General features: G+C 43.0%; 1 protein-coding gene and 1 pseudogene across 31 annotated transcripts in view; both read right to left on the reverse strand.

Moving 5' to 3' along the window:
- FELCATV1R9 (vomeronasal 1 receptor felCatV1R9) overlaps nucleotides 1-14,803 on the reverse strand; it is a 109,970-nt gene that overhangs the window by 13,619 nt on the left and 81,548 nt on the right. For 10 of the 31 annotated variants that reach the window (XR_006590102.1, XR_006590105.1, XR_006590095.1 and 7 more), the window contains exons 2-3: nucleotides 9,830-10,627; nucleotides 7,946-8,023 (exon numbers count right to left, since the gene is read on the reverse strand). The exons of 3 other annotated variants lie outside the window; for them this stretch is intronic. Coding sequence is in view for 7 of the 28 variants with exons in the window: in XM_045045406.1 (XP_044901341.1) it covers nucleotides 4,696-5,640 (945 nt within the window). In the remaining 21 variants the exon portion in view is untranslated. 31 annotated transcript variants of the gene reach the window in all.
- FELCATV1R-PS72 (vomeronasal 1 receptor felCatV1R-ps72 pseudogene) lies at nucleotides 7,858-8,067 on the reverse strand (annotated as a pseudogene).

Raw genomic sequence — 14,803 nt, forward strand, 5'->3', positions numbered from 1 at the left:
GAACCCCTATCTGAAATTTAGTCTTGGGTATCAAGACTGATAATGCTAATCACCAAAAGGATGTGAAGATGTTTAAAGCACAGTGAGACTTTCTGGGGAGAGCAGGACAGGTTTCCGAAGTTGCCACAAAAATGGCTTGAGAGACAAGAGGAGACTCACTTCAGGTTTCTATGGAGTTTATACTAGACGGTGGGTCCTGCGTGTGGTTTGACCTTTTGTAGGCACCAAAGGAGCACCTGGGCTTCTAAATTTGGCCACTTGTAGAGTAGACGGGAAGAGGGAGATACATTGAATATGTGCAGTAAGTAAATGTGTGTGTGTGTGTGTGTATCAATTATACCTCAAGCTGTACCAAAAACAAGGTAGGCAACTGAGAGAGGGCTGAGGCTTAAAAGCTGTCTGTCCATGGTCAAATACCAAAAACCAAAAAGCAAAAAACTGGAGTGAGGTTAGAATACAGCACAGAATGTTTACTCTCAAACCTGATTGCTTGGTTAGGAGAGACCCATTTTCTTCATACTAATAATAACTTCTTATGCATCCTTTCCTGCTACACACATAGGACCCTTTACCCAGTATAACTGCTGAAAGTGAAATACTGAAATACTGTTTAGATAAATTGCCCGAGTCGCTTTTACACTAGTTTCATGATCATTAATGTGTGCAAGTGTTTATGAGATGGTTAATATGATTCAATAATCTTACCAGAAGAGTTTTTCAAAGGTTATAAAAATCTCAATTTGTGATTATACTATTAAGCATTATACGAGTCTTTCAACTCTGGTAAAATTCCTTTTTATTTAGAAATTTTTCCTTAACCCATTTTATATATATTTAGTTTACATGTTTTCTCTGTGTTACTACATTGAAAAATTTGAAAAAATGCATGAGTTAAAGATTCTTTTAAGAGGTGTGTAACACGATAATGTATCCAGGACAATAAGAGGTACAAAGTAAGTGCTTTATAGATATGAAGATTAAGAGTTCTTTTAATTTTTCTTAACGTTTATTTATTTTTGAGACAGAGGGAGACAGAGTGCGAGTGGGGGAGGGGCAGAGAGAGAGGGAGACACAGAATCCGAAACAGGCTCCAGGCTCTGAGCGGTCAGCACAGAGCCCGACGCGTGGCTCGAACCCATGAACCGTGAGATCATGACCTGAGACGAAGTAGGATGCTCAACCAACTGAGCCACCTAGGTGCCTCGAGTAAGAGTTCTTTTATACTTTTTAGTTCAGTGGAAGAAGTAGAACAATATGAAATTGTGAACTAGAACCTAGTAAGGTGGAACTAGGAGACCTGTTGATACCCTACAAAACTAATACCAGGATTTGGGGAACACAATATGTTCATTTTACCTTATAATTATTTCCAATTCTTCTATTATTGCCATAAAACTAATCCTCTCTGTCCTACATTATTGCAATGGATACTGGAACTTATTTTTTTCTTATTTTTATTTTTTTAATTTATATCCATGTTAGCTAACATATAGTGCAATAATGATTTCAGGAGTAGAATCCAGTGATTCATCTCCTACATATAACACCCAGTGCTCATTCTAACAAGTGTCTTCCTCAATACCCCTTACCCATCTAGCCCATCCCCCCCACCCACAACCCCTCCAGCAACCCTCTGGAACTTACATCTCAAGTCCTTATAGTATAGTGTCAGGATATCAGACTTTTTTCCCCTAAGTTCAACGTGAAGCTATTTGATGTTTTTACTTGATTCAATAACATATGTCCTACCATAAAATCCACTTTTTTGGGGGTGGGGGGTGGGGACTCGCATGTTTGAAGGAGGGGGGAGAGAGAGAGAGAGAGAGAGAGAGAGAGAGAGAGAGAGAGAGAGAGAGAAAATCTTAAGTAGGCTCCACACCCAGCATGTAGCCCAAAGCAGGGCTTGATCTCACAATCATGAGATCATGATTTGAGCTCAAATCAAGAGTTGGATGCTTAACCGACTGAGCCACCCAGGCACCCCCATGAAACCCACTCTTAAAATGTACAATTCAGTGGCAAGGATGTCTCTTCTCACCATTCTTGTTCAGCACTGTACTGGAAGTCCTAGATAGTGCAGTAAGAAAAAGAAGTAGGACAGACATTATGAAGCAAGAAATAAAACTGTCTTATTTGCAGATCACACGGTCTATGTAGAAACTCCACGGAGTCAAAAAGAAAAAACTTTTGGAACTAAGAAATGATTATAGCAAGACTGAAGGACACAAGGTTAATACAATGTGCTGTGTTATCCACCTAAATCCCATATGGTGCAATTCTAACCCACAGGCATGGTATGTGGAGGTGGTGCCCCTGGGAAGTCAATGACTGTGTTAGAGGGGAACCCTCATGAAGGAGATTAGTGACCTTATACAAGGGACCTCAGAGAGCTCTAAATCTCCACAATATGAGAATCCAACAAGAAAACAGTCTTTTGCAGCCAAGAATAGGGCCCTCACTTAGACACCTAATTAGCCATCACAGTGATCTTGGGCTTCCCAGCCTCTAGAACAGTGAGAAGCATCTGTTGCTTATGTACCACTGGTCTATGTTGCTTTGTTATAACAGTTCAGACTAAGACAGTACACAAGTCAGCAATGAACAAGTGGAATTTGCATTTAAAAACACAGTAACTTTACACTACCAGAAAAGGAAGTTATACTCAGGTATAAGTCTAACATAGTATGTACAGGATCTACAGGAAGAAAGCTAGGTAGCTGATAAACAAAATCAAAGAACTAAATAAACGGAGAGAGATTTCATGTACACGGACAGAAAGACTCAATAGGGTCAAAGTGTCATTCTTCCCAACTTGACTTACAGATTCAATGCAATCCCAAACTGAATAGCAAGTTATTTGGTGAGTATCAACAAATTGATTCTAAAGTTTATATTGATAGTCAAAAGACACACAGTAGGAAACAAAATATTGAAGGAGCTGAACAAAGTCAGAGGACTAATATTACTTGATTTCAAGGCTTACTATAAATATACAGTAATCAATGGGGCGCCTGGGTGGCTCAGACCGTTAAGCACTCAACTTTGGCTCAGGTCATGATCTCACAGTTCAGGAGTCTGAGCCCTGCATCCGGCTCTGTGTTGACAGCTCAGAGCCTGGAGCCTGCTTTGGATTCTGTGTCTCCCCGCCTCTCTGCCCCTACCCCGGCTTGTGCTCTGTCTCTCTCAAAAAATAAACAAACATTAAATTTTTTAAAAAATATACAGTAATCAAGACACACAAAGAGATCAAAGGAACATAATGGAGAGCTCAAAAATGGACCCATACAAATATGGTCAACTGATCTTTGACAAAGAAGCAAAAGCAATACAATGGAGAAAAGGTAGTCTTTTCAACAGATGTGCTGGAGCAAATGGACATCAATGTACAAAAAAAAAAAAAAATTCACCTAGACACAAACCTTATTCCTTTCACAAAATTCAACTCATAATTAATCATAGATGTAAATGTGAAATGTGTAACTATAAAATTCTTAGAAGATGACACAGGAAAAAATCTAGAGGACCTAGGTTTCATCACTTTTTTGATACAACACCAAAGGCACAATCCACGGAGGTAATAATAATTTGGATTTCGTTAAAATTAATAACTTCTGTCGTGCAAAAAAACACGGTCAAGAGAATGAGAAAAAAGCCACAGACTGGGGTAAAGTATTTGCAAAGCACATTTCTAAAAGGTCTGGTATTGGAATACACAAAGAACACTCTCAAAGCCCAATAAGAATGCAAAAAACATCATTTAAAAATGGGAAAAAGACAACAATAAACACCCTCATCAAAGAAGATACACTGGATGGAAAATGAAGCACATGAAAATACGCTCCGCATCTTATGTCATTAGACAACTGAAAAGAAAAACAATGAGTTACCACCACACATCTAATACAATGGCCAAAATCCAAAACCTTGACACCAGGGGATGCTAGTAACGATGCTGAACAACAAATACCATCATTCACTGCTTGTGGGAAGATTATAGCCACTTTGGAAGGCAATTTAATGTTTTCTTACAAAACTAAACATACTCTTATCACATTCTAGCAATCACATTCCTTGGTATTTATACAAATGAGCTGAAAACTTATTTCCATGTAAAACCCGGCACATGAATGTTTACAGAACTTCTGCTTAACTGTCCAAACTTGGAAGTAACCAAGTAGGTGAATGGTTAAAAAAAAAAAAAAGCTGTGATATATCTAGACAATGGCACATTATTCATCACTAAAAATAAATGAACTATCAAGCCAGGAAAAGACATGGGAGAACCTTAAAAGCACCTTGCCAAATGAAAGAATCCAATCTGCAAAGGCTACATATTGCATTGTTTAAACTACACGATATTCTGGAGAAGGCAATAGTATGGACATGTAAAACATATGGCCAGGCAAAACATTTCCCCATGTAAACCAGTTGGTCAACCACTCTATGAATCTGACACAGGAGCTAGGACCCAGTCTATTAAATTTTGTGTAAACACCATTTGATTAAGTTTATGAGGTCAAGCTGCTTTATTCACCTCCGCTACAGAAATGCAGGTTCCTCGTTCAACCAGCTGAAGAAAGCCCAGTGCGCACTAGTGTGTAATGTAGAAAGACATGGCATTTCTCCTTTACTTCCTGAACTCAGTTTTTGATGGTGATGCATCAAGAACTAAATATGGTGCGAAAAACATTCACTTCACATATTTCTGATAAGATTAGGAAATGTTATATTTGTTATCCATGCGAAGCAGAGTCTGGATATAGCAGAGTTCTGGCCCATAAGCAGAAAGGGGCAGACAGTTGGAAAACACACAGAAATCATGGCAGCGGTGTTCACCAGCCACCAGCTGCGATTACAAAGAAGAGCAACACAAACATGAAAGACGGAGGAGAGGAAGTAGAAAGACACAAAGGTGCTCACGAGGACGAGGATGCTCTGGGTGGCTCTGGACTCAGCAGAGGATCTGGGGGCGACATTAGTGCTGTGAATGTACTGGACCCGCTGCTTGTGTCTGTGCAGGTAGAAGACCATGGAGCTGCTGGCCCCGATTGTGAGACCACACAAGGAAACCTCAGGAAATACTATCAACACTGCATATACGGAAACTGTGATTGTCTCGTGATCTACAGCAAGACAGTAGCCCAAATCTCCTTTCTTTGTGAAGTTTTTCATGCTCCGGTTGCTAAACACATATAACAGAGGAAAAACTAAATTTACAAACATGAACTGGATCCAACAGAGGGAAATGGAGAAGCCAATGTACTTTGGGGCTTTGACTTTAAACTCCTTCCAACAGGAGTTCATGGGGCTGATCATAATGGTCTGGAATACAGTCAAGAGGCAGATGCTGCCAATGGACATTCCCCTGCCCACCCTCTGAACACAGAAAAGAAGTTTGCATCCAAACTCATTGAAAAAATGTTTCAACCCAAAAGATGCCATAGTGTGGGGGACTCCTTTAGAGAGAATGACCAAGGAGTTGGCTATAGTGAGGTGCCTGAGAATCAAATGGGTGGACCTCACCCTGCATTCAGTGTGGTAAAGGAACAGATAATGGTAAAGAAGAGAGAAATTTTCCACAATTCCAACTATGGTCTGTGACAAGAAGATTATTCCTACTATCAAATCCCTGTAGGACATTCTGTCATTCAACACCCTTACTTTTAAATTATGGCAACAATCATTCTTCTGAGCAAAAAGGCTCACTGAAGATTTCTGACACCAAAAGTGACTTTCATTATGTGCTTCTGTTTGATTGCCAAGACTTCATGAGATGGGAATAATAGATGTCTGGTATATTTCACTGAAAAGTCAGCACGAAAGATGACGTGGTTAGCCTGGGGGAAGCAATGAGAAGTGACAGCAAAGGGAATGAATGCAAATACAACATTTTCAGAAAAAGCTAAAATTCACTAGCTGTACCTGAGGATGGAGGGACCCTCAATCACTCCCCATGTCATAAAACAGATAAACTCTCAATGGATTGCTCATCTAAATTTTAAAGAAAAATAGTGTACTTTTTTTTTTTTAGAAAACCAAACAAGATATTTCTATGGTCTTAGAATAAGAGAATACTTACTTTAAAGAAGATATTTCTTAAACAGCACAGAACACATTAATCATATGGGTGAAAAGACAAAATTAAGGGTAGTTCTCATCAAAACACACACACACACACACACACACACACACACACACACACACACACACACCCAGAGAGATATAACCTGTAACCAGCACAAAGAACTACTACAAACCACACAACAAAATAAACCATAGGCAAAGCATTCCAACAGAAATTTTAAAAAGAAGTTATTCAGTGGATAATACATATGTAAAAGTATTTAAAGATTTTTAAATGTTTACTCATTTTTGAGAAAGAGAGAGAGAGAACGTGCAGGGGAAGGGCAGAGAGAGAGAGAAGGAGACACAGAATCCAAGGCAGGCTCCAGGCTCTGAGCTGTCAGCACAGAGCCCGACACGGGGCTCAAACTCACAAGCCGTGAGATCATGACCTGAGCCGAAGTCAGATGCTCAACCAACCGAGCCACCCAGGCACCCCGTGTGTAGAAGTATTTAATATCCTTAGTAAACAGGAAAATCAAAATATAACCACTACCTAAAAATAATGCCAAACAGCACTGAAAAATATAAACTGGAAATGACAGAAATAACGAGGCTCTGGCAAAGATACAGATTAATGAAGAATCTCAGATACTGCTGGCAGGTGTTAAAACTGGTACACACATTTGGAAAACGATGCGGTATCCACTTTAGCTGTCCAAATACAACCCTGTGTCCCAACAATTCTACTCCTGCAAATGCGTTCAACAGAAATCTGTGCATTTACCATCAGAAAGACCAATCACAGGGTTTATATGCCAGCACTACTCATTACTCATAACAGCCCCAAACTAAAAACTACCCACCAGCTCATTAACAGAATGAATCAATTAACTGACTCATATTTACACAATGGTGTCCTATACCACGAATGGAGGGAGTAATATACAGCAATACAGATAAATTCACAACATCAGATAGAATGGGGCAAAAATGACAATATGAAAGAGATCATGCCATAAAGTACAAAACAGGCAAAGTGAACTACTCTCTTAAATGTTAGAGCAGATATAAACCTATGTCCTAAGATTCCACTCCCATAAATCCATGCAAAAGAATTATATTCTTGGAGGTAGTGACAGGTGGCGCAAGAGGGTTTCTGAAGAGCTACAGCATTCTTTTCTTGATCTAGGTGTTGTGTACAGAGGTGTGTTCAGTCACGAATTCCACTGACCTCTGTGCTTACAACCTGTGTAGTGTCTGTCATTTTTGAAAATGCCTAACACACACACACACACACACACACACACACACACACAAATCTGTGAGTGGCTGGAAAAGGTTGTCCTGTGATTGTGTGTAATCTGCTGATGGAGTCCATGTGGAAGAAACTTACAGATCTACAGGTCCAGATCTGAGCCCACATGAAGCCTCAGGGACAGTAACAATACTGAGTCTGCAAATTTGTCACAAAATTCAGTAGAGCAGAATCCTAAATTTCTGTTCTCTGTGATGGGTTTGTTGCCCCATTTGGAAATCCTACAGGACAGGGATATTTACCAGCATATAAAGAAACCAGGGGCGCCTGGGTGGCTCAGCTGGTTGAGTGTCCGACTTCAGCTCAGGTCATGATCTCACAGTTTATGGGTTCAAGCCCTGTATCGGGCTCTGTACTGACAGCTCAGAGCCTGGAGCCCGCTTTGGATTCTGTGTCTCCCTCTCTCTCTACCCCTCCCCAACTCGTGCTCTGTTTCTAAAAAATTAATAAACCTGAAAAAAAATTACAAAAAAAAAAAAAAAAAGAAAAGAAAAAAGAAGAAACCAGCAGAGGAAAATGGAAACCCCCAAATCCTGGGGAGGCTGTACTTTAATTTCCACCCACCTGGAGGTCCTGGGGGTGCTTGTGATGGTTGGAGACACAGAAGGAGCAGCTGGTGCCAACGGACACACCCTGCCAGCTCTGTGAGGACAGAAAACAAATCTACATTCAAAAGTCACTGAAGAGGGGCGCCTGGGTGGCTCAGTGGGTTGGGCATCCGACTTCAGCTCAGGTCATGATCTTGTGGTCCGTGAGTTCGAGCTCCGCGTCGGTCTCTGTGCTGACAGCTCAGAGCCTGGAGCCTGCTTCTGATTCTGTGTCTCCCTCTCTCTGGCCCTCCCCTGCTCACACTCTGTCTCACTCTCTCTCTCAAAAATAAATAAATATTAAAAAAAGTCACTGAAGAAATCCTTCGCCTCAAGGCTGCCATTGGCTTGGGGACACCTATAAAAAGGCATGACCAAGAAAAAACTGTAACCACATGTTTTAGAACCAAATCTGTGCAGCACAACCTGCATCTTATATAACAAAATGAGAGATGAGAGCAGTAAAGAGAAAATGCCCAGGATTCCAACAAGTCTCAGATAAGGAGACCACTCCTATTGTCAAAAAATCTAGGGCCAGTAGCTAGTGACTGGTATTTGTCTTCAGACTCAGAGGATCCTGCACCAGATCATGTCGTGTGGACTAGATTGATCATATCAACTGAAATCCAATATGCTCTCTGAGATACATTTCTTCAATTTAGTTTTGTTAAGGGGCTTCCAAGAATGGAACGAATAACTCTTACATGGCACTTAAAACGTGTAAGTCACTGCTGTACAGCCGTAAATATGAATCATTTTTAAAATTTTCCTCACTGCATGACAGAGGCACTGCAAAGATAAGAAGAACTCAGAGACAGAGAAGTTAAGGGACGTATCCAAATTCACACCTGGTCAGGGGCCGAATGGAGACCAGAACATGGCAGGCTGGACCCGACAGTGCCCGAAACTCTGTGCTCCACGGACAATCCAGGTCAGCTGTGTCTTCCAATAAGACCTGTATTTACTTTTGAAAAACAGTTTTCCATCTCATTTCATGCTACTTTTCTTCTCCTTGACAAACCTGCTCATAAAGTTTCCATATTCTTTAATAATTTATTCTCTAGGCTAATCCTACAAGAAACTTTGCAAGGTCTTAGCTGGGTTTGGTGAATGAAGTGTTTGCTCAATGTGAGTTCAGGAGAAAGACTCATTGGCTGTCATTCCAGGAAGGAAAACACAGTGGACTCAATCCAATAAACCATCTGACAATATTACCCTGTTCCCAGAGCTGTGAAGCAAAAAAATATATATGGTATGTAATTAAACAGTGTGAGGTAGAAACTAAGTTATTAGTAATTTTGGTTCAAATGATTAAGCATTAAATCCCACAATAAGCGAAACTATTGGATATTAGGCAACATATGTGAAAGACAAAAGACAGTAGAAGAGAATATCTGGGAATACAGAATCTTGTGTATCGTTTATGTTGAAATCATAAGGAAATGAGTTGTGAGCTTGGGAATGATGTTAGAATATTATTAAACCACAGATAATAAGACAAGATACATGTACTCATGACAGCTGTTTTCTGGAACCCATATAGTTACCATTTCCTTAAATGTTGCTTCTCTAACTTCAAGAAGTAAAGGAATCTTCCCATAGCCAGGAGGCCTCAGATGGTTTCAGTACAGGCACAATTACTATCTCCATTAAGTGCATTATATACTGGAGATACAAAAAAAGAAACTTAACAAAAATTCTAGAAACTAATTCATATACACTATTTCTGTAGACAACTGGAAACTGTTAGAGGTCTAAAGGCATTGTAGGCACATCTCTACTGACACTGAAAACTCAACCTATGATTCCTGCAAAATAATGTGAATAGCAGATGGCTGTCGTAACTACGGTCCTTACGCACCTTCAAAATGACCCTTCCTTGTCACTGGCATTTTCATCAGCAACAATCCGAGGGAGGACTTCATTAAACGGCACCAGGAACCGCCGGGCGTGGGTGTGGGTGCAGGGTCCGGGGTCCTTACCTCTATCGACAAGCTCAGCTCACACCCAAGGAACTACTCCACCTCCCTCTTCAGCTCTTCCCCTGGTCTGTCCCGACCCTCAGGATCCCTTTCCAGACACGAACACTTACTCACACGTCCTTCCTTACAGGCGCTGCCTCTCAGTCTGACAGAGAAAGAACCCACTGGACTCGTCACGTTGAAAGATGGGGGCGCAGCGTGAAGGTCACAGCAGCCAGTACGTGTGAGGGAGGGAGGCAGCCAGACCAGAGATAAGGCTTTGTGATCTGTGACCTCCCCTCCCGTCAGAACTGCAATTATCATTTCACACGTGGTGGCAATGACAGCACAGCCTTCGGTGGCTGACAATACTTCTGAAAAACTTTCTCCCAGGACTCATTACCAAATCCAATTACAAGTTTGTGACTATCTCCGAAGAGACTGTTGACTGCTTTAGGAGGGGCTCTTACTTTTCATGATCCCTGATGGCAGAGAGGGGCTCACAGGGAAGGAGCAGGAAATACTGATGTCAGACAACTAAGGGACTGGCAGCGAGTGTGTGTGTCTCACAGGCGTCCCCGATTCCCTCAGAAGTTCTTCCACCAAAAATCTAGGCCATTCTTAGTCTTCTGTCTTCTAAGCTGCATCATTATTTGAGAATTGAGGAAATACATGGAATCAGAATCCAGCAAGAATATCTAAAGAGATATAAAAGAGAACATGCCAACAATTCGTATTAGAAAACATGGGTGAGTCCCATGTTTTTTAGTAAAAAGAAGAAATCATGGGACTCATTTTTTCAAATTTATTTTATTTTGAGACAGACAGACAGACAGACAGAGGGTGGGAGGGGCAGAGATAGAGGGAGAGAAAGAGACTCCCAAGCAGACTCCACACTGCCAGCACAGAGGCAGACATGGGGCCTGAACCCATGAACCTGACCTGAGCTGAAACCAAGAGTTGGATGCTCCACCGACTGAGCCATCAGGTGTCCCAGGTCTCATTTTTATAACTAAATACAAATTATACTGAGATTTGTGATATGCAAATATTATCAGAATGACATTATAATAATATTGACCCTGGCAATCAAAGGAAGTCTAAAAATCTACCCCTCTAAGGAAAACAGATGTTTATCAAAGTGACCCTCAGAAATACAGGTACCGGGATTCCATGATTTCACAAGCAGGTTCTACCACCGTTCTATCAGAGAAGTCAATGCTGCTCTGTTAATTCAACAGCACTGAGCTCTTACCAGAGGTCTCTACACCTCTCTGTTATTAAGGGAGCACTTGGGGCTCATGCTTTTCATGAGGGAGCACTTGGGGCTAATGCAATTAACGAAGATACACAGTCTCAACAAGGTCCACTGTCCATTCCCCTGTGAGGGTTCTTCATCCATATGGAAAGGTGGGGAACCACGGTCCACCTAGCAGCACACCTACTTCTGATATCAAGTGGAAGGAAGCTTGGGGTTCCCAAAACTACGCTTAGCTGACAGAATTCCCCCTAAGGACGCCCAGACTCACTGAGAGCTGTTGCACTCACTGTTATAGTTTGTTACAGGGAAAGGATACAGGTGAGTATCAAACAGGGAAGAAATGCTTGGGGCAAAGTTCAGTGAAAGTACCAAATGGAAAGCTCCAGGGTCCTCTCTCTGTGAAGTGATGGATGGGTTACTCTCCGAGCACTGAAACCTGACAATATTCAGAGCGTACTGCCACCAGGGATGGTCACTCAAGCCTACATGCGCACACTTTCTCCTGGAGCTCGGCCACATACCGTCAGGGTGGCCGGCGTTTAGCCTGTTCTTGCACAGTGTGGTGGACACCTTCAGTGTCCAGCGTCTCCTCCATGGACCGAGGCCCCATCATAAATCCTGTGAGACCTCTCACGGTCCCGCCCCAGACGAAGAAAATATATGAGCAAGACATTCTAAGGGGTGAAGATCCCCTCCCAGGAGGTGAGGGCAAAGCCGAACCACCATTTTGGTGATATTAAATGCTCACTATATCCCCTACTCCCCAATCTCTCAGTGCAGGAATAGAGCCAGATGGCTGACAGCCCATTCTGCAAGCACACGGGCTCACACACAGGCACATTTACACACTCAGGCACGCACACACACATACACTATGCACACTCATCGACTCAAACACATGGAAAAAACACACTTGCATACAGTCTTTCTCATTCTGGCATATTTAGTCTCAGGCTCACAGACACTCATGTGCACAGAGACTACATACACATTCACACTCATATTCACACACACAATGCACACCCTCACACCACTGGCCTACTCACTTTCACAAAGCCCCTCACACAATTACCAGGTGTACGCTCCTCAAAAACATGTTTGTATAAATATGTTTATCAAAGACATGTGTCCAAGTCTGAAAATGCAAGAATGGGGCCCCATGTCTACAGACCCCACAAGGACGTCTTAAATGACCAGCATTTCAATAGTTCTGTGAGCTCTGGCTGTGCAAATGCAGGGCGTGCTGAGCGGCAGTTCATGAGGGTGTAACAGCAGCATAAGAAGGGCTGGGGGGGGGGGGGAAGAGCGCAAAGATATAAAACAGGGGTGATGCACACAGCACGGTGACGTGGGTGGGGGTTTACTCCGCTAAAGCTGCCATGACAAAATATCCCAGGCTGGTGGTGTAAACCACAGAAACCTATTTCCTCAGAGTTCCTCAAGCCACGAACCCAAGACAGAGGTGTCAGCAGGGTTGGCTTCTTCTGAGGCCTCTCTCCTTGGCTTCCAGGTGCCCCCCGTCTCCGTGTGCTCACATGGCCTTGTTCTGCCCATGCGCAACTGCTTCCCTGGGGTCTGTGTGTCCGGAGGTCCTCTTCTTGTAAGGACACCAGTCACACTGTACTATTCCCACTTTAATAGCCTCATTTAACCTCATTATCTCTTTGAAGCCCCCACCTCCAAGTTCAAGGGATTACAGCGTCAACATAAGAATTCAGGTGCACACAATTCTGTTCCTAACAAGAGTACACAAAGTGAGAGGTGAGTGAGGACAGAGAATAAAAGGCACACAGGGGTTAAAGGGTGCAGTATGTTTCAAGAGCACTGCACAACTTAAGGGCACGAGGGGACAGAGTGCGTGAGATGTTCAGGGTGTAACACACATCAGTCTGGGGGTATGACAGTAATTAGAATAAAGTGGAATTGGTGGAGAGGGCATAATCAGCAAAAGTGAGCAAAGGGTGGGGCTGGGGCTGGGTAAAGGCCCCGACAATTCATGAGCACATGGGGCTAAAGAAACACACGGTAGGAAGGGAACATTTTGTGGGATGAAAGCCATTTGATGGGGGACACAAACCACTATGACTCTTGCAACGATGAAAGGTAGAACTTTTTTTTTCAATATATGAAATTTACTGTCAAATTGGTTTCCATATAACACCCAGTGCTCATCCCAAAAGGTGCCCTCCTCAATACCCATCACCCACCCTTCCCTCTCTCTCACCCCCCCATCAACCCTCAGTTTGTTCTCAGTTTTTAAGAGTCTCTTATGCTTTGGCTCTCTCCCACTCTAACCTCTCTTTTGTTTTTTTTCTTCCCCTCCCCCATGGGTTCCTGTTAAGTTTCTCAGGATCCACATAAGAGTGAAAACATATGGTATCTGTCTTTCTCTGTATGCCTTATTTCACTTAGCATCACACTCTCCAGTTCCATCCACGTTGCTACAAAGGGCCATATTTCATTCTTTCTCATTGCCACGTAGTACTCCATTGTGTATATAAACCACAATTTCTTTATCCATTCATCAGTTGATGGACATTTAGGCTCTTTCCATAATTTGGCTATTGTTGAGAGTGCGAAAGGCAGAACTCTTTTATGACCAGCAGCTGCACAGGGTCGAAGGCTGCCAGGTGGGGCCACGCTACGGGATGCACACGGGGACGGGGTGACAAGCTAAAGCTGGAGGAGCAGCTTACGTGAGGAAGCGGAATGAAGTGAGCTACTTTTCAAGGCTTCCCAGTGGACTGGCTGACTGGCTAATATCACAAGTTCCAGAGCATAAAGGCTGTCCCTGGTTGTCTAGTACCTGCCACAGGGTGGTCACAGCTGCTGCAAAGTGGCCAGAGTGTGTGAGAGCCCAGTTACAGAAGGGACTGAGACATGGACGTGGTCAGCTGCTCAGCTGGGGGAAGTGACTGCCCTGTAGCTGGAACCTGGTAATAGGGTCAAGAGAGTATAAAAGACACACACACACAAATATGACACACTGTATTAATGAAGTACAGATGCACTGGATGTGGTTAGTGGCCCAAGACAGAGACAGAGGGTGGAAAGGGAGCTGAAACCTTTGTGGGGACATAATGCTCTCAAGGACACAAGGGTGTGGGTGATGAAGTCAGCTGGGAAGAGAAGGGGAATGAAAAGATTAAGGGACTCAGGAAGGGCGCCTGGTTGGCTCAGTCGGTTAAGCATCAGACTTCAGCCTCAGGTCATGATCTCGTGGTCCGTGAGTTCAAGCCCCATGTTGGGCTCTGTGCTGACGCCTCAGAGCCTGGAGCCGCCTGCTTTGGATTCTGTGTCTCCCTCTCTCTACCCCTCTCCCTCCCTCCCTCTCTCTTTCTCCTCCTCAAAAATAAACACTAAAAAATTGTTTTAAAGGGACTCAGGAAAAGGGGTAATGTTGGGGTGTGTATGGGGTACACAGGGAGCGGACAGCACCCAAGAACTTAGGGCGAAGATGGGCCATGGAGGATATGGGCACTGGGCTGCAGTCATTGGCTTCTGCCCCGGATGAAATTCAATACAGGTCAACAGGGATGGACGATGTGCAGGTGATGATAGGACAGAGGTCTCTGGAATAGTGCAGGGTATAGACACGAGAAATGGAATTAAA

The sequence above is a fragment of the Felis catus genome, chromosome E2, assembly GCF_018350175.1.
Source record: "Felis catus isolate Fca126 chromosome E2, F.catus_Fca126_mat1.0, whole genome shotgun sequence".
NCBI classification, from domain to species: Eukaryota; Metazoa; Chordata; class Mammalia; order Carnivora; family Felidae; genus Felis; species Felis catus.